The sequence below is a fragment of the Podarcis gaigeae genome (genome assembly GCF_964106915.1).
Source record: "Podarcis gaigeae genome assembly, chromosome: 2".
NCBI lineage: Eukaryota > Metazoa > Chordata > Lepidosauria > Squamata > Lacertidae > Podarcis > Podarcis gaigeae.
The window spans coordinates 91,592,698-91,612,902 of record NC_139679.1 but is presented as its reverse complement, the minus strand read 5'-3'; the positions used below and the strand labels follow the sequence as shown (position 1 = coordinate 91,612,902).

Here is a 20,205-nt window from a genome sequence, read left to right as displayed (position 1 = left end):
GACCAATATTTTGTCAAGAATGAATCTGAGTAGCTGAATTAATTTTGATCCATGGTCCAGATTTTGTCTAGTTAGGCTCGTAGGCTTGAGCAAATGGCCTAAAGGGTGCACATCCAAGTCATAGTTTGTACAATCCATTGAAGCCCCACAGTTCCAGAATATATAACTGTATTCAGGACTGTATTCAGGCTGCACTGTGGTATATTTTGCAGGAAACGGATACCTTTCATTCTCCTGTCACTGGTGGTTTGTGCAAAACATATGGTGATGCTCTGGTGATGAGGTGATTGTCACCTCCAGTCCAGATTTATATTAGACTGGACCAGATTATTTGATGCTCTGTCAAACATGGATCTATGAGAGAATGGCATCTAAAATTTGGTTCCTCTCTCTCCAACAGAAATGTGATGTGATGAGTATTTGAAAAGGGTGTGGGTCAAAAATGCAAGTCCTCTACTCAAATTGATCTAACCCATTTCGTGTTCAACCCCCTGCCCCTTTGAGCCAGTTCCAAAATGGACTTGAACGCCTTGTGGAGCATGCTTTGGGACACATGCTCCACAGGTCACCAGTCCTTATTCTCCTACAAGTACAGCTCATGTGGGGATTTTACCTACAATGAGTAACTTGTTTTCTTATCGGATAAATAGATTGGGGATTTACATGGAAAAGAGAAACCAGTTTGTGTTTGTGTCCATCATTTCCCAGCAATATATAGTAATATAAAGTGGTAAGCAGAAATCCCCATGTGAACAAACTTTTCTTCCTGAGGCGGCATGTTCAAACAAATGTTAGTTCTGAAGGAATTAAGAAGGGTTTTTCTTTCTGCATTTTTTCTCTTTTTTTGGTGTGTCATCAATCTCTATCATTCAAAATGTGTAGCGGCCTCAATAAATAGCGCTTGAGGGACCACAGAGCGAGAAACCACTCTGGAAATAGAGAAGTGTGTTTTGGCTGAAACTGCCCTGAATTTCTACCAGCAGGTCTATCTAGCAAGTATTGCTAACTCTAACTGACAGGAACTCTAATGGGTCTAAATAAGTCTTCCTTTCCTAGCACTGCTACCTGAACTTGAGATAGCTTTTTCAACTTCAGTGACCCTGCAATCTTGAACCCACAAAACATATGCTCTGTTACTGAGGAATTACCAGGCTTTCTCATATATTAACACACACACACACACACACACACACACAACATACACACATACAACCACAACCACACACCAGGTACACATTATTTATTTTTATTTGTTAAAAGTCTGTGACATCCATTTGATTTCCCAATTTCACTTTGCTGGTTTTGTCAATGGCTTCTGTAACAGGTTAAGGTAAAGGTACCCCTGACCGTTAGGTCCAGTCGTGGACGACTCTGGGGTTGCGCGCTCATCTCGCTCTATAGGCCGAGGGAGCCGGCATTTGTCTACAGACAGCTTTCCAGGTCCTGTAGCCAGCATGACTAAGCCGCTTCTGGCAAACCAGAGCAGTGCACAGAAACGGCGTTTACCTTCCCGCCAGAGCGGTACCTATTTATCTACTTGCACTTTGACGTGCTTTCAAACTGCTAGATGGGCAGGAGCTGGGACCGAACAACGGGAGCTCACCCCGTTGAGTGGATTTGAACCACTGACCTTCTGATCGGCAAGCCCTAGGCTCTGTGGTTTAGACCACAGAGCCACCCGCATCCGTCTGTAATGGGTAGTTTTTCCATAATTAAGTTTCTTGCCAGAAGCAACAAAACGATTAGCTTTTGGAGGCTACTAATTTAGAGGTATGATGAAGGGCATTCTTGCTAGACAAAAAGAAAAGGAGAGGAAAGGAAAAGAGCATCCATAATTTTCCATGGATTTCTATTTCAGTTTTGGCATCTTGTATCTGTACTCCATTATATTGGTTAGTTTCAAATAGTGACTGCTAATAGAGAAATGTTTCTGAATATGAAATTACATTTTTTTCACCGGCTGCATGTATCCAAAAGCCCCAGACCAGGTTACTTTTTATTAGATGGGTCATGTGGCAGATCTATGTTGCACTAAAGAGGGGTTCATGTGAACTTTTGTGTGTTGAAACATGTGTGAAGGAATCACTTGCATTGGCTAGGCCTTCTGCCTGCCAGTGGGGTGGGTGTGTTCACCATGTCCTGCGGAAGCTGCAAATGTCTCTTTAATTTAAACTAAAGGGATGGAGACCCCTTTATTCTAAACTTTACAGCTGTTTCTCCCTTACACTGCCTCTGGACTTCGATTGAAGGGGCACATTAGCACTGGAGAGCATGGCCATTCACTGCATTGGTGTGTGAAAACCCCTTTAGCTTAAACTTTGGACACAGCTTTTGCAGATTGCAGATGCCTAAATCAAATTCAGACTTCAGTGTTCATTAAACTATTTCCAATTTTAAGAAATCTCTATGACTTACAAGGTTGTAAGAAGTTATGCATGGCTAGATGAGCATTTACTGTGTTGCAAAGGAAACGAGAGAGAGAATGCCCAAATATTTCAGCTGATAAAACAAACTTCATCATTTCAACAATCCTGGATCCTACATGCATTTATTTCCTATATCATCTCCCTAATAACCTTTATATCATTTGCTTATTATTTGCTTCTTGTGTGAAATTTTAATTCTATTTTCTCTTTCTCAGCAACAGCCCTCATTTACTTGGTGGTGGATTAACATGGCTATATCCGTTTTACCCAAATATATGTACAGAATTTAATCTGCACAGATCAAATTTTAGCAGAAAATGGATTGTTTCCATGATGCCATCTGTGCACACATTTGTTTTCCTTTGTGGTTACTAAGGGCTGCTTGATAACTACTTCCAGATAACCAGTCCTATTTACTTTGCATTCTTTTACCCATAGATGGATGAAATGCAGTGGGGCAAAGGAACAAAGAAGGTCCCTACTTCGGTCTGCAGCCTTCCCTGTAAACCGGGAGAACGAAAGAGGATTATTAAAGGGATGAGCTGCTGTTGGCAATGTGAGCTATGCGATGGATACCAATACCAGTCTGACGAAGTGACCTGCAAGATCTGCTCCTACAGTCAACGGCCAAACGAGAATCGTACAGGATGCAGCCCTATCCCTATTGTGAAGCTGGAGTGGCATTCCCCGTGGGCAGTCATCCCGGTCTTCTTGGCCATGCTTGGAATTATTGCCACCATTTTTGTTATGGCAACCTTCATTCGATACAACGACACCCCCATTGTGCGGGCTTCTGGAAGGGAACTCAGCTATGTTCTGTTGACAGGAATATTTCTGTGTTATATCATCACGTTCTTGATGATTGCCAAGCCAGATGTTGCCGTGTGCTCCTTCCGACGTATCTTCTTAGGATTGGGGATGTGCATAAGTTACGCAGCTCTGTTGACTAAAACAAACCGCATCTACCGCATATTTGAACAGGGCAAAAAATCAGTGACAGCACCCAGGCTTATTAGTCCAACGTCACAACTAGCAATTACTTCAAGTTTGATATCAGTACAGCTTCTTGGGGTTTTTATTTGGTTTGCAGTTGACCCACCAAACAGTATAATAGATTATGATGAGCATAAGCCTATGGAACCAGATCAAGCCAGAGGAGTCCTCAAATGTGACATTACGGATCTACAAATCATATGTTCTTTGGGGTATAGCATTCTCCTCATGGTTACATGTACTGTCTATGCTATCAAGACTCGGGGTGTCCCGGAGAATTTTAATGAAGCCAAACCCATTGGATTCACTATGTACACGACTTGTATAGTATGGCTTGCCTTTATTCCAATATTTTTTTGCACTTCCCATGCAGCTGAAAAGGTAGGTGAAAATCAAGTAACATGGGATGATTTTTCCTATAAATTATATATGGAAGTTTTTATTTAAACGTGCTTTTGGAAATGGGCTAAATGGCTTGGCAAAAATGGTTCCTTACAGCTACAGCAATGCACAATGTATTTGCCTCCCCCTTCCTGCAGCTAGTTTGTAAGTCATTTGTTTGATGAAGTGGCAGATGATGGTCAGTAAGAATCAGCTGATCCATCAGTTCCTTCTGTTTGAGCTGAACCTTTTTTTAACATAATGGATAGAAGGTTACTATTTTAATGGGAGGGACAGCTCATTGCTTTGATTACAGGATATAAAGTCAGCATCTATTGAAAATAGTTTTGTGCCCTAATCTGCATTTTGGGAATTCAGAACCACGGGGCACAAAGGATCGCTGAGATGCGTTTCTCAAACTAGGTATTGTGGTACAATCCTATTAACATGAATAGACTATACCCAGTGGTAAGTATATAAAAGATTGCAGCTTTTGTTGTGGGAAATATGGCTACAATTTCTAAATATGAAGGTTCAGTGTTGCCATAACCAAGATGTTTTTTTGACTTGTACACATTGCAGTGTGGAGCCTACTTGTGTAGGTTCCCTGTGCAATTGGAAATCTTGTAAGATCACAGTTATAAATTGTGCAGGGAGCCTACAAAAATAAAGAAGGTTCTCCACTACAGAAGTTCAGTCCCCAGAATGTGGAAGCCTGCAGCGACAGTGATGCAAAGGAAGGCGAGCTGTTGTTTGAAGAGTACTCTAGACTTAAACATATGCATGAATTTCTAATTGACTTTATTGTGCCTTAGTGGAAGGAGATTCCACAACTTCCTTGGAAATACATTTTGCATTATAACTCTTTTGGGTTTTGCTTCCAATATTGTATCCACTTTCTAAAATGTATTTCTTCAATTTAGTTAGGAGGATGTCTTCTGAATTTGTGACAAAAGTTTTCCTAACGTCAGGATACATTATATCCACAGTAGTCCTTCTTGTCCATTATAGCCATTTCCACATCAAAGAAGAAAAATTGGGTTGGTTGGTATGATTTGTTGTTAACAAATGCATTTTGACTCCTTGGAGTATATATACTTGCATAACAGACTTGTCGTCCAAACAAGTTTTGCTCAGTGCTTCTGTACTTGCCTATTATTATAGCCATTTCTCAGACAAAACTAGATTGTATGCTTATTCTTCTTTTTACTTTTAAAATTTAATTTCCTTCTGCCTACAGAATTTGGGATCTGAAGCAATCATTGTCAGAAGACCATGTTTTGTAATCAGACTATATATATATATATATATATATATATATATATATATATGATATATCTCTACGCACTGGCGGAGGAAGAGGAGTGCAGGGGGAGCGCACTGCCCCGGCAGCACGATCCCGGTGGTGTGCCATCGCGGCTGCCCCCCACCCGTGCTAGGTGCCACGCCCCTGCAGGCGACGTGCCACGCCCCCAGGATGCATGCCATGCCCCTGCGGGAGGCGCGCCATGCCCCAGGACACGCACCAGCCCTGCCCTGCCTGCTCTCCGCCCCCCAGTACTAGAGTATGAAGCTCCGCCACTGTCTCTACAGAGACAGTTATCACTTAGCTTAGTAAGTGACATTGCACATATGCATAACAAAGCAGGGTACAGTGTGATTCATTGATCTCACCTGTTAGAAGGCCACGTGCAGGTAACATTTGCAAGTCCAATTCCATTTACAGCAGTGGACTAACCAGCTAATTATTCATAAAATCAAAGCTGATTCTGTGACCAGGCAACAATTTACCAAACTAGATGTGATGTCTAGAGTTTCGTGAATGGAACTATCATAATTTCTAATACTGGGAAATAAACTGCATTAAGATAATAGTATTGCTAGGCCTTTGAATGTTTCTCCTTGTACCATTTTCCTCATTCAAATCCCTTCTGAATATTCAAGTACATGTGCATTGGGTTGTGGTCCCTATATATTGATTTAGGTTTTCCTATAATACCGGAATGGATAACATCTAGCTTTACTAGTTCTTACAACATTTACATGTTGAAAAATGGCATTATATTATATAATATAATAAGGGACTGCAATGATGCCTTGGAATAAAATTACACTATAGGAAAATGTGAAGAGAACAAGAGCTATTGATGGTTAATGGTAACATTTCTGGAGGCTTTGTTATATTCAAGAAGTTTTTAATATTAGGAAATATTCAGGAACTTAAATCAGAAGCAATAAAAATTGTCTCGATATTGATATTTTTATAAGACATAATAACATAAATGTGACCAGCACATTTTAATGTGACTAAGAAAAAGGGATTTATATATTAAAATGTGCACATTCTGATTTTAGAACAAGCACATTCTGTGTGGCCAGCATTAACCCCAATTATACACATATAATTTACTTAGCCTAATCACACTGTCTTCCAATTAAAAATTAGTTTTCAGCAGAATCTTTTCTGTGCTAACATGACGGGAAGAGATATATACTGTGGTGAGGGAATTGGGTTTGTAATGGAAGGAGGAAATGTTTGGGAAAGAACTTCAGGTGTCCTTACAACCCTTCCTTCTTGTTCAGACTTGTGAAACCCCTTAGAACTATGAGGAAAGGAAATATTAAAAAAGAATATAGATGCTGTTGTGATATTGTGGAGACACAGGAGGTCAAGTACCTCTCTGCCCTCCTATGATTTATTTAGTTAAAATTATTTCTATCACACTTTGTGATTAACATACAAAGCAATTTTAAAAATAAAAATCATATAAACCAACATAAGAGAGTGTAGCCGATTAAAAGCTGAAGGTAACGTGGTTGCTTATTTCAGAGACTATTAGGTAAAGCCATTTACCATAAGCAAGGCTGGATTTAGGTTTGATGGGGCCCTAAGCTACTGAAGGTAATGGGGCCCTTTATATGCCCAGCTGTCTTTTGTCAACAACAAATTGTTGCTGTTTTTTGTGTTGAATATATGCTATATGGTCATTTATGGACCTAATGGGTATCTAAAGCCATTTGCACATATTGCCGTGCAACCAGTCCATGCAGAATATAGGCACCCTATATAGTATATAGATATGAGCAAACCAGTGATATTTTAGGGAGCAGGCTAGCAGGTGGGGCCCATTACTTAGCCTACGCAACACAAAACACTGTTGCTGTATGTAGGTTTTATTTTATTTTTTATCTTATATTTTGGAAATGTACATGCAGTTTTTTTTCCTTTAGATTTTTTAGGGGGCCCCAAAGAGAGTGGGGCCCAAAGCCATAGCTTGTTTAGCTTATATGTAAATGTGGCACTGACCATAAGCTGCAGTGTTAAATTAGACTACCTTGTGATTTTGTATACAGCCTTCTTACAGTCAGTGAAGAGTCATCATAGGGGATAATTTACTGGATGAAATGCTTTCAGAAAGTGAAATACAGGGTCAAATAGTTTCTGCCACAGCCACAATGGCAGTAGTGCAGGTATCCAATAGATTTCTGCTGTGAACTCACCTGAGGAAGAACCCCATCATGGCTGGCTAGCAGAAGCAGGGAAGGCAGTGGCAAAGGCACCATTGGCAATTACAGGCAGCCCTGTGAGCAGACACAGGTGGAAGCCACAGGCAGGCAGACCCATGGATGGCAGATGGGAGAAAAGAAAGACACCCACTGTTGCTCCCGGTCTACCATCTGAACCATGTGCCGCATGTGCCCAGGGCCAGATTTAGGTTTGATGAGGCCCTAAGCTACTGAAGGTAATGGGGCCCTTTATATGTCCAGCTATCCTTTGTCAACAACAAATTGTCACTGTTTTTTGTGTTGAATATATGCTATATGGTAATATATGGACCTAATAGGTATCTAAAGCCATTTGCACAGAACAAAATATGTATTTTATCAAAGTAATTGTTGAACTGAAATGCCATTAAGAAGAAGTATATTAATAGTGAAATACAATTAAGTAGAGGTATATGTTGGTTAAAGCCTCAGTGCCTAGGACTTGCCGATTGAAAGGTCGGCGGTTCGAATCCCTGCGGCGGGGTGCGCTCCCGCTGCTCGGTCCCAGTGCCTGCCAACCTAGCAGTTCGAAAGCACCTCCGGGTGCAAGTAGATAAATAGGGACCGCTTACCAGCGGGAAGGTAAACGGTGTTTCCGTGTGCGGCTCTGGCTCGCCAGATGCAGCTTTGTCACGCTGGCCACGTGACCCAGAAGTGTCTCCAGACAGCGATGGCCCCTGGCCTCTTAAGTGAGATGGGCGCACAACCCCAGAGTCTGTCAAGACTGGCCCGTACGGGCAGGGGTACCTTTACCTTTTACCTTATATTAATAGTGAAATAATTATTAAACTCTAACTTAAAATGATTTTTTATTCATAACAAACTTAATAATGCAAACACATTGGCATTTGACAATAACAAAAGTTTAATTTTATTTGTTTTTTATCTTATATTTTGGAAATGTACATCCAGTTGTTTTTTTCCTTTAATTTTTTTTGGAGGCCCCAAGATAGTGGGCCCCTAAGTTATAGCTTGTTTAGTTTATACGTAAATCCAGGCACTGCATGTGCCCATGCTACTGCCTTACCAACAATTAGCACATCAGCTCATCTGAAGGCATTCTTCTTATAGAGATCGATACCTTAACAGATCTTATTGTGCTAGCTTTCTTCCTTATGAGAACGATGACTTCCTTGTAATTGAATTGTGAACAGCTGAATCAAAGTCTTTCTCCACAGCAATGGGGAGTTCAGAATAGCTGACATCCCTGACTCACCATTCGCTGTCCAACTAAACACCGTGGTGCAGCACAGCTTATTAACCTCTCCCTTTGGCAGCGAGTGTTGTACAAATGAAATGCTAGTGATAATGCTGCCAATATAATTGGCCTGGACAACAAAACTGTTTTAAATTCTCCCCAGATCTGTGGCTACCCTGATCAGGAGCAAAGGCAGCCTCCGAGAAGTGTTAGACCAATTATAGAAGCTATAGGTTTATACTAGGATCAATACAAAGTGGCACTTGAAAAGAGCAAAAACAGCCCCTGTAAGGTCAAGCCAAGCACAGCTAAATCAATAAGCCAAATTGAATCAAAATATTAGAATAGCAAAGTGAGACGATAAGGAGTTGAGTGAGTCAAGCAAGTTCTCTAGCAAATTATTCATGTGACTGACACACAAAGCATATAATTATTCTCTGAAAGTTTCTCCCTTTTCCAACAAATGCCTTTCTAATTCTTACTGTATTTTTGTTCTTAGTTTTTTAAGCCAGTATACATTGTCAAGAAATCAGTATGCATTTAAGCCAGTATACATTGTCATCAAATGCTTGGGGCTGTTTCACACATAACACTTACATATTAGAAAAGGAATAATATGTCTGTATATAGTACTTGCCGATCAGAAGGTCGGTGGTTCAAATCCCTGGGACGGGGTGAGCTCCCATTGCTCAGTCCCTGCTCCTGCCAACCTAGCAGTTTGAAAGCACCTCAAAGTGCAAGTAGATAAAAAGGTACCGCTCTGGCAGGAAGGTAAACGGCGTTTCCGTGCGCTGCTCTGGTTCGCCAGAAGCGGCTTAGTCATGCTGGCCACATGACCCGGAAGCTGAACGCCGGCTCCCTCGGCCAATAAAGTGAGATGAGCGGCGCAACCCCAGAGTCGGCCACGACTGGACCTAATGGTCAGGGGTCCCTTTACCTTTACCTTTATATCATCTGTATAGCATTATGCGATACCCATGCCTGTGCATATTTTGTTACATGAGCACATACTAGAACGTCACATTCACAATGATCCACATGGATTTGTTTATGCTTTTCCCTACACAGAGTTTATTTATGTGCAAAGCTCATTAGTGAATGCTCAAGTGTTTCTTGGCAAAGCAGGCATTGTTGAAACTGTTCCCCGGAGGTAGATAGTTATAAATATCCCACAACACCGGTCTGGGGGCCAAATTATATTTCATTAAATGCAAGATCAGAATTAATAGGCCTGTTTGATGGGTTGCTGTTGGGTAAACAACAACTGCTGTCAAGGCTGGGATATGTGAAGAGCGGGGTTAAACATCCCTTCGTGTGCCACGGTCCTAAGGAAAATCACCCTCACACCATTATAGCAGTTGCCTTCCCACAGCAAACAGCAGCTTCAGGAGGGTGATTTTCATTGAAATGGCAGAGTGTGGGTCAGGGGTTAACTCTCCTCCTTACCCACATGTTGTGCTCCCCCACAGCTGTTATTTAACAACAGCAAACTAGAAAAGTTAGCCATAGTCACAAATATACCCTAAGGCAAATTTTGGCCCTGAGAAAACAAAGCTCTTTGCAGAAGCAATCTGAAAGTGCTTATCATAGGAGAACAAACTCTCCTTGAGGCTAATGTGTGTCTTCAATCATGTATTTTTCTGAGCATCCATTAAAGAAATTCATGTTTAGGTTGGGTTTTGAGGATGTGTGGGAGGATCAAGTGCTTTTGTTGTCAGAAGTGCATTCTGCAAGGTTTTTGACTATTACATATGAACCCAAGCCATCCATTTTATCTAGCAGTATTGCACTCATAGAAGGTGGCTAGAATTATGATCTTGGAACTTATCAATATTTTTCAGCATGCTGAAATGATGTCAAGGCACTCTTTGAGATGTCTGTGTCTGTAAAGCTGTAGGCAAGGTGCTCTAGCAAATTAAAAAAAAATCAGAAATTTTTTAAAGTGTATGGATAGAGCAAGAGAAACAGTATGCATACTTCTTTCTGCCTAGCTGCAGGGAAGAGTAGCATGGTTAGGAGCTGGTGTTGTGTTCCCACAGAAGCTGTGTCCATTATCACTCAGCCTGACTTGCTCTCCTGCGTTGCTCTTCCTGTGCTAAAGCATCCAATTGAAGAATATCTCACTGCATCTAGCTGCGAAGTCTAACTGGGGATATATTTAGGCTTCTTTGAACTTTTATAAACTATCATTATTATCTGAAAGGCGTTAGTAATCTCTTAACGTTGATTCTGTGTTTGAGTATGCTTAGTGGGGAAAGTGTGAGGAATATAAGCAGCTAATTCATCGCCTCTAGACAAACCTTTGCTTTCATGTCCCAGTTGCAGAGGCCTCTGTCACATCCTCCCATTCCATGTATCTTTACTAGCAGGAAATGTGAAGCCCTTAATCCCATTTGCTGTTGAAACCAACTACCCTCTCTCCTCTGATGACATTTTTTTTTTAAAAAATGGCCTTTTCATTCAAAACAGTGGGGGAATGAGAAAGTGCCAGGTCCATTTGACAGGATGAATGAACACACACATTCACTAAAAGTGTGAAAAAGGCAAAGTAAACAATGGGTGGGTGTCCTGCTATGGTGAGCATCCTTTCTGTGCCAGCATTTCCAACTGCCTTGGGTGAATTTTGGAAGTATGGGGAGAGTAGCGGAGGACACCATTGTGGAAGCTGAAGCCCTTGTGCAGAGCTTGCGCCGATGGGACTCGTTTGGTTCACTCTACACAATGTAATTCACATTTGCAAAATATTACTGTACTTACTGTACATTTAGGGGGACGAGGCACTATTCCCTGTTTGGTTGTCCTGTGAAATATTGCTCGACTGTTGAGACTAATTTGTGTTTCACCAGGAAAGTGAATGTGTGCCATATCAACAAATGTAGTAGTTGCTATAGCAACAATATATTCATGGGTGTCAGTGTCCCAAGGCTTCCAGTGAACCATTTGTCAAGGTTGCTAAACTATAATACAGAGCTTTCAACTGTCCCATGCTTCCTCTGCTCTCTCCCCACTTTACTTCCCAAAATATAAGGCTGTGTTTAGCTGTACAGCTCTACAAAAATGTGAAGATACTTTGAAATCTCATAGTGAAGGAGATTTTGTCCAATTTATGTAGGATTTATAACTTGGCTAGAAAATTATGACTTGTAATGTGGTCAGGTCCTCACTAGTGATAATAGTGTTATTGTTTTACTTGCATTTACCTTTGTTAGGGATTAATGCTACTTTAAATTGTACAGCTTTACAACTCCATGGAAATGTAGCTCTGAAAGATCTTTAAAAAACAACATGAAATGCCCTTTAACTTTCACAATGTTGATCTGACCGCCTTTGCCTAGGTTTCCTCATGATATAGTGGGAATTGCATGAGCATCCTATTTAGGCAGCAGTTCATCTTACCCATGGGCACTGGGGCCAACTGTAGGACACTGGCGGAGGAAGAGGCATGCGGGGGGAGTACACCGCCCCTGGCAGCATGATCCTGGTGGAGTGACATTGCAGCTGCCCCCCTGCCCATGCTGGGCGCCATGCCCCCCAGGACACAGGCCACGCCCCCAGGACGCACACCATGCCCCCAGGATGCGTACCAGCCCCCGCCTGCTCTCTGCCACCCGGTGCCAGAGCATGAAGATCCACCACTGCTGTAGGGGACCCTGGGTGCCCAGGCACCCACAAAATTTTTGTTGTGGGTGCTCAGCACCTGCACCACAGGGCCTCCGACATGACTTCCAGAGCCTTGCGAAGCACCGGAAGTCACACCTGAGGCCTCACGGAGCCTCAGAGGTGGCATCCGAGGCCTTGCAGGGCCTTCAACATGATTTCCAGAGCCTCATGAAGCACCACAGCCTCATGAAGCACCAGAGGTCGCATCTGAGGCCTTGGGAGCCCTTGGGGGTGGAGTCCAAGGCCTCACAGATGGTAGCTGAGGGCTCATGGGGCCTCCGATGTGGCACATAGCATACATAGTGTATCAAGACATGATGGCACATACCGTCAGCATGTTGCTGGGTACCCATAATCTGGGGCCCAAGTTGGTGCCCCTGTCCATGAGCTTTGCAGGTGTGAGAGACTTCTTAGAACTGGAACTATGAGAAAATGATCTTAGCATTACTTATTTAAGCTTCCCAAACCATTGAGCCGCATGATCAATGATTGTTTAAGAAAATAATAAAACAATTAACCAATCTGATTGTAGTCCAAACTGACATCTGCAGTAATGTTCTAAGCCACATATGCACCTCTCTTGAATCAAGCATCCATCCACATACATGCAAACAATTTTAATTAGCAGTAAATTACATCTGTGTATAGGTTAATAATTTCAGTGTATTGTTTAATAAAGCTATATTCATCAAAATGTATCCAAGATACCATTAGTTTGTACTAAAATAATGTTACATTTCTTCAACTCTCCAGCCCAAACCACATTTAGGGCAAAATTATACCGAATACTTAATGCATTTTTTTTTTTTCATTTCATGTGCCCCCTTTAAAAATGGAAAGAGCAACTTTTGGATTTTGGGAGTGAGGACTGTTGAGGCGGAGGCTTGCAAAAGGTAGAGAGGGGAAGTTTAACATTACCTCCTCTGTTGGGATCCTGACTAAAACCTCTTCTTTAAAACTGCTATTTGCTTTGGGAGGGAATCTTCCATTAACACCAGTTGCTATTAGCGGGGGCCATTAGAACATATGTTTAACCTCTTGTCTTCTTTGGCTATTACTTGGTATGTGCTACTAGGTTTCTTTATCAGTTAAAGTAAGACAGAAAATAAATTGCCAAAGTCCTTAATCAGTGGGCATCCCATTTGCTGAGTTTAAGCTTAAATAAATTCATTTCAAAACGGCAACAGATGCCCATGATGTTAAAAAATATAGCACTTAGGGGTGGGGAATGAGCTACACTATAGCCATGTTAATTTCCCACGAAATTGTTCTGAGCTAGTTTGTGGCAATCTAACATTTTAAAATATTCAAGGTGTTATTGCTGGATTTAATGACCTGACACATGTCTCAGTCTCAGACATGCTTTAGAAATGAATGGCAAAGGGAAGCAGGGTTCTCTTCACCTTTTAAATAAAACAAAACCTGTTGAAAATTGTACTTCAAGGTCTTCACAAGCCTACTAGATAGCATGCAGAGAAAAGATTGTACAAGGATTCCCTTTAGAAGGCTGGCTGTATCCTTAGGGAAAGATGGCAGGTGCTGGGGACAGCTATGGCTGCTCCTCCTGAGTCCCCTTACCATTTCCTTCTGCTGGAAACCAGAACTCCATGTTCCTCATGGTCTGTCATATATCCCTAAAGTAGCTTGCTGTCAACTGGTGCACCAAAGGATGCTGCCCCATTGCCATCTTGCCCTTTGCTTCAGTCCGTAAAATATCTTGTGCCAGCCAAGGGGCGGTTGGGATTTTTTAATCTAAGTGATTTCAATGACAAAAAACAACTTCCATTTAGCATTCAACATTAATAAGAAGTGAATAAATTGAAGCTGAAATTATATAAGGTAGGAAGCCTGGTGCTTTGGGGCCTACTAAATAATTTTAAGAATGTTTTGAGTGGCTGTTGTTTTCTCTGTTAACCATTCTTCCAGGTGCTGTTATCTCTGGAAAGCAAAAGTGAAAAACATAGCTAAATATTTCAGTGTGCTAGAAAAGCTGACTTGTTTCTTCCAGAATAAGTAATGGCTCGAGAGAGTGGGCTTAAAACAAAACAAAAGAAAACATTATCCCGAAACTCTTAAGTCTATCACAAATTTATGTTCTTTCCAGATAAAACAGTGAGAAATGTTCATTAGGAAATTAATGCTAAAATAACCAGAGCTCTAGAAGAGCCCCCAAGACAGTATTAAGATGGCAATGAGAAGAAATGCACAAAGCTTATATCAATCATTTTATGTCTTTGAAATACAGTTGCATCAAATTAAGGCAGAGAAGTTAATGTTCTATTAACATTTCACTTCACAGAGGGTTTCTCATACTAGGTTTGACTCCAGGTCAGTTTGCCAAATCAATTGAAAAGTATTGTTTTTTGGGTGAATTGAAAGTTCTGCCCATAATGCTTTTTCTGAGATGGTTCATTCATAGGTTATACTTACCTATAAGTGATGAATATGCATATCTGATCAAGTCTTACAATGGTTTAATTTGGATAATGTCCAAAATTATCTAGATTGTTTCCATTTTTCCTTTAAACTTAATCTGTCTGTCGGTTTCATTTATTGTTTTGGAATGTATTAATTAGGTAGGATCACCTTTAAATGCAAACTGAATTACATTTCTCCATCACTGCTAGGGGTCCTTAGCGCTCTCTCTCTCTCTCTCTCTCTCTCTCTGTGTGTGTGTGTGTGTGTGTGTGTGTGTGTTAGTTTATATTGTTTACTATGCTGTAATATAGGCTACATGGTGTGTGGTATGTATGTTTCTTAATAAGTAAATAAATGCTGGCAATACCTATAAGGTAAAAGGTAAAGGACCCCTGGATGGTTAAGTCCAGTCAAAGGCGACTTTGGGGTTGCGGCATTTAGTATTTGTCCACAGACAGCTTTCCAGGTCATGTGGCCAGCATGACTAAACTGCTTCTGGCGCAACTGAACACCGTGATGGAAGCCAGAGCGCACGGAAACACAGTTTACCTTCCCACCACAGTGGTACCTATTTATCTACTTGCACTTTCACGTTCTTTCGAACTGCTAGGTTGGCAGGAGCTGGGGCAGAGCAAAGGGAGCTCACCCTGTTGTGCGGATTCAGACCGCCAACCTTCTGATCAGCAAGCCCAAGAGGCTCAGTGGTTTGCACCACAGTGCCACCCGCATCCCTTGACAATACTTATACAATTAACACATAAGTTTCCAAACATGCTTGCCACCTTCATGATTTACATTCATGATGTGTACTTAAAACATTATGGGTGTACGCCTAAAAATGTAATCTGCAAAGTGGCCCATAGTATTGTATTTGAATTAATTTACTAATTGCAGTGGGATACACCAAAAGGGAAAAGTTTAAAAACAGACAAAAGGAGCAGAATGTGCAAGACATAAATTTATTAGAATAAACATGTAAATTAGGGGATGAGAATAGGCTAGTTGTTAAAAAATATTTTTTTAGTTACCATTCTGAGACCCTGTGCTCCTTCTTCAACTCGTTATTTACATACATGCAAGGATCACCTCTTGCCATATAAACCTACCACACCTTGAGGTCATTCCTGTGAGACCCTTATTTTTGTGCCTCCTCCACGAGAGGTCCAGAGGGTAGCAACATGAGAACAGGCCTTTTCTGCAGTGACTCCCCGTTTGTGGAATGCTGTCCCCATGGAGGTTTGGCTGGCACCTTCATTATACCATTATACCTTTAGGTGCCAGGTGAAAATGTTGCCTTTAACCAGGCCTTTGGCTGATTGACATATGATGCCCTTTTAAATGTGTTGTGGTTTTGTCTTTTGGGGTTTTTTTGTTTGTTTTTTTAAATAATATTTATTAAGAGTTTAAAGGTTACAAAAAAAGAAAAAGAATTAAACAAAACAAAACAATGCAATACAAAAAGAAAAACACTACATATACATAACAAAACAAAACAAAAACAATTTTTAAAAAGTCCAATACTTTCAATATCTTATCTTTCGTTTACTTGTTTCAGCGACCTCCTCGCACCTGCCTTTTTTGTATTCCACTTCAATTAACTGTTTCAGCAAATCCTTTCTATCTTCCTTAATTTTCTGTCCTATAATTTATCTTAACACATTCTAACCTTATTTTTCCCTTTAATCCATTAACAATCTATTTGTATTTAATTCTTTATAACATTTCTGCTAAAGCCATATAACTTCATTCCAACATCTTTCCAACATTCATTAATTTTACAATATTTCTGTAGATAATATTTAAATTTCTTCCAATCTTCTTCCACTGACTCTTCTCCCTGGTCTCGGATTCTGCCAGTCATTTCCGCCAGTTCCATGTAGTCCATCAACTTCATCTGTGTTGTGGTTTTGGGGGGTTGTCTTTTTTTTATTTTTCTTTATCTGTTTTTTATTGTGATTTTATGTGGTGAACAGATCTACACAAAAATCCTTGTTTCTGTGTTCATAAAGCACTTACATGCTTCTCAAGAGTCTTCAAATATGTTTAATGCACCTTGCTCCTGAAAGATCATGTGAGATGTTTACCAAAAGCAAAAGAAATTCAGAGGTGTGTTGGTTAATAATATATTCAGATTCTAATTACTGAGACCTTCGGGTTAAGGTTAGGGCAGATTGAAATAATTATCTCCTCCTTAGAAGGGCATAAATTAATAAAATATGATTCTTGAAACAACAACAAAAAAGATGTTTGACGTTGACCTGACTTAACCTATCATTTTTTGTTGCATTGAAATCCCCCCTAAAATTTGTATTTTGTCAGCTATGTTGCGGTTGTAAGGTATGCATCTAATTTAAAATATTGAACAGAAAGAGCCCAAGGCCATAATCATGCTCTATATAAATTACTTAGGGAGCTGAATGTTCATTTTCAGTGAGGAACATGCCACCAGCCATTTGGATAGAATGAAAACTATATTCATGCTGCTGTAACCCCTGTATCTCTAATAGGAATATACAGATGAATGCTAAGGCATAATTAACAATCAGTATCCTTTGTGGAATTTTCAGTTATTAAAATCAGTGTCTTCACAATGGAGGGATAATACTCAAATTAAATTCAGATGAAACTGCATCATAATGGTGATGTATTCATTTAGGCAGAAATTACTTTTTTAAAAAGTTGGCACCTCCGGAGATAGGTCTCCAGTCACAGAGGAATTCTTTGAAGCCTGCAAGCGCTGGCGCTTTGATGTTTCATGCAGAAAGCAAGGATCCCCCCCTCCCCCGTGTGATTATTCTAGCCTCTTTTGCTGGGTCGATCCTGCCTGTACAAAGGAATGAAAACTAATGTAAATAAAATACACAGAAGCCACAAAGCAGGAAAGAAAAAGAAGATATTACTGAACCTGAAATGCATGGGGTGGGGGGATGAATGGAAGATATCAGGTTCACACCAATTGTGGATGTGTTCTGCTTGTGCTATAAGAACAGAACAGAACAGAGGGGAGCACAGAATCAGTGAAACACAGAACCCCCTGCAGGAATCTCAGCTAAAGCATCCAGGACAGATGTCCATCCAACCTCTGCTTAAAAAATTCCAATGAATGAGAGTCCACCACCTTCCAGTGGAATCTGTTCCACTGTCAAACAACTCTTAACATCAGAACGTTCTTCTTGATGTTTCAATCCCTACTTGCAACTTGAAGCCATTGATTTGGGTCCTATGCTCAGGAGCACCTTGCACTATCTTCCATGAGACAGCCCTTTGAAGATGGCTATCAATTATCCTCCACTGTTCCAGGCTAAACATACCCAAGTCCCTCAACCATTCCTCATAAGGCTTCCCCCCTCCCCCAGACCATTGATCATCTTGGTCGCCCTCCTCTGCCCATGCTCCAGCTTGCCAATATCCTTCTTAAATTATGGCACCCAGGACTGGACATAGTACTTCAGGTGTGTTCTGACCAAGGCAGAATAGAGCAGGACTATGACTTCCCTTGATCTGGACACTAGACTTCTGTTGATGCAGGCTAGAATATCATTTCCTTTTTTTGCTCCTGCATCACATTGTTGACTCATGCTAAGCTTCTGGTCTACTAAGACCCCTAGATCCTTTTTGCTACTGCTCATCCAGATATGTGTCCGCCATCTTATATTTGTGCAGCTGGTTCTTCCTGACTAAGTGAAGAACCTGACATTTGTCCCTACTGAAATTCATTTTGTGATGGTCGGCCCAGCTGTCCAATATGTTAAGGTCCTCTTGAATCCGGATTCTGCCTTCTGTGGCATTAGCTAACCTCCAGCAGTTGGGAATCATCTGCAAATTTGAAGTTTGGGAACCACTAATATAGATTGAAGGCAACTTCCTTCCTCCATCCCATACCCCATTCTTAAATTCTAAGGGGAAATTGCACTCATAATTTTTTTCCTAAAATGCCCTTTGGAACAGCCCATTCCGGGGATAAGGGTGGCAGCTACTAATCTAGCGTAGTTGCAAAGGCATTGAGGTAGATTGAAGCCTCCTTTGCCCCAGTCCCGGTCAAAAGAGTGGGGCCAGTTTTGACCCCTTTTTGCCACCTCTGAGCCTTCTATCTCCATACCCCCATCTATTCCTGACTCTGTTTCTTGGCAGCATTAGAATATGATAGAATGTTGGGCTTTGCATCCATTGGCACAAGGCTTTGTCATGCACATTTAACGGCCTCCAGCTAAATGTTAAAAGCTAATATTTTTGCAAGGCATTGAATGCATCATGTTGACACCTATTCCTTTCTTTCTTCAGAAATTGTAAAACTGCCAGCAGAATTTGAATACCAAATCCTTTGTCCCGCCTGTGACATTACATAATAGTCAACCTCCTAGCTAAAATGACAACCTACTAGCTAAAATGAAATAATTGCCATTCCGCTGGCAATATTTTGAACAGCAAAGTCTAATTATTAAAAGCCCTCCCCTATGCTTATACCTTGATTTTGTTTTAACATCAAACGAGCTGCAACTATAAATAATTCAAAGGGCATATATGATTCTATGATTACTATTATTGTTTTTGGTGCAATGCTGTGCATTCTATTTCACCACATGCACCAGCTCCTGCCCGTTCTAGATCAGTGAATGCCTTTCTTTCATTCATGTGTAGCTGAATTAACTTCAGAGTCGTTTTGTGTAAATGTGCCATTAATAATGGATATGAACATGCCCATCACAAAAGCCACAAATTGTGGAGTAAAACAAAAAAAAAATGGTTTGGTTATTTTAAACTTTACTTTGTACCTTTTGGTTGCTGAAGTAAGAAGTATCTGCCTCTCCTGTTGTTGCTGCTGCTGCTGTTGCTACTCTTTTCTTAAGGGCTTACAATATTAAATGCAGTATAGTGAGTAGGCTAAATAGCATTTTTCCCCAGTGGCTTGTTGTTTTGCAAAGGAAGAAAGGCTGTGGACATAAACGCTTGCATTATGTTACATTTTGGTTACCCATGTTATCAGGTGGAATGACCACTGGTGGGCGAGGCAGATAGCAGTGTCAGTGTTTATTGGTTCCATACAAGACAATAGCTTACATGCCTAGATATGGGCAGTGACTAGTGATCGTTTTCCCCAAGGTAAACTGAGTATTGCAGGGTGGGGGTGGGGGCAGAGGTATAATCCTGCTTTCAGAAGTTACCACAGGTCTATGCAAATGTTTTGGTTCAATGTTATTTTTTTATCTTCCATAGTTGTATCCTGTATTTTTTTATTGGCAATTGTGACAACTTATCCTTTTCTTTCTTTCATTTAAATTTTTTAAAATGTGTTTGTCGTTATTAAAATTCAATGAAAAATATTGGGCGGGGACGAGGGGACGTAGAGACCACCTCCAGGGTTGTAGAGATGTCAAGAGCCCATCAGTGGGTCCCATCTCCTTTATTCATGTGTTCCTCTTCCTTTCCTGTTGCATTTTATAATGGGCAAACAAATTCCAATGCATGCAATATTGTGTGGGATTCCCAGGAAGACTTAAGTCAGCAATGCCATGCTCCTCATCCTTCTGGTGCTTCCAGCTTCCTCTCATGAAGCTGACATGAAAGTGTGAGTTGAGCACACCC

At 40.8% G+C, this 20,205-nt stretch overlaps 1 protein-coding gene and 1 long non-coding RNA gene across 3 annotated transcripts in view; one reads left to right on the top strand and one right to left on the bottom strand.

Moving 5' to 3' along the window:
* The window catches only part of GRM7 (glutamate metabotropic receptor 7), a 425,704-nt gene that overhangs the window by 332,677 nt on the left and 72,822 nt on the right, over positions 1–20,205 (top strand). For both annotated transcript variants that reach the window (XM_083723485.1, XM_083723484.1), the window contains exon 8: positions 2,865–3,800. In XM_083723485.1, the coding sequence (XP_083579611.1) occupies positions 2,865–3,800 (936 nt within the window). The remainder of the gene's footprint in view (positions 1–2,864; positions 3,801–20,205) is intronic.
* The window catches only part of LOC310838150, a 719,862-nt gene that overhangs the window by 643,791 nt on the left and 55,866 nt on the right, over positions 1–20,205 (bottom strand). The gene's annotated exons all lie outside the window — the stretch shown is intronic.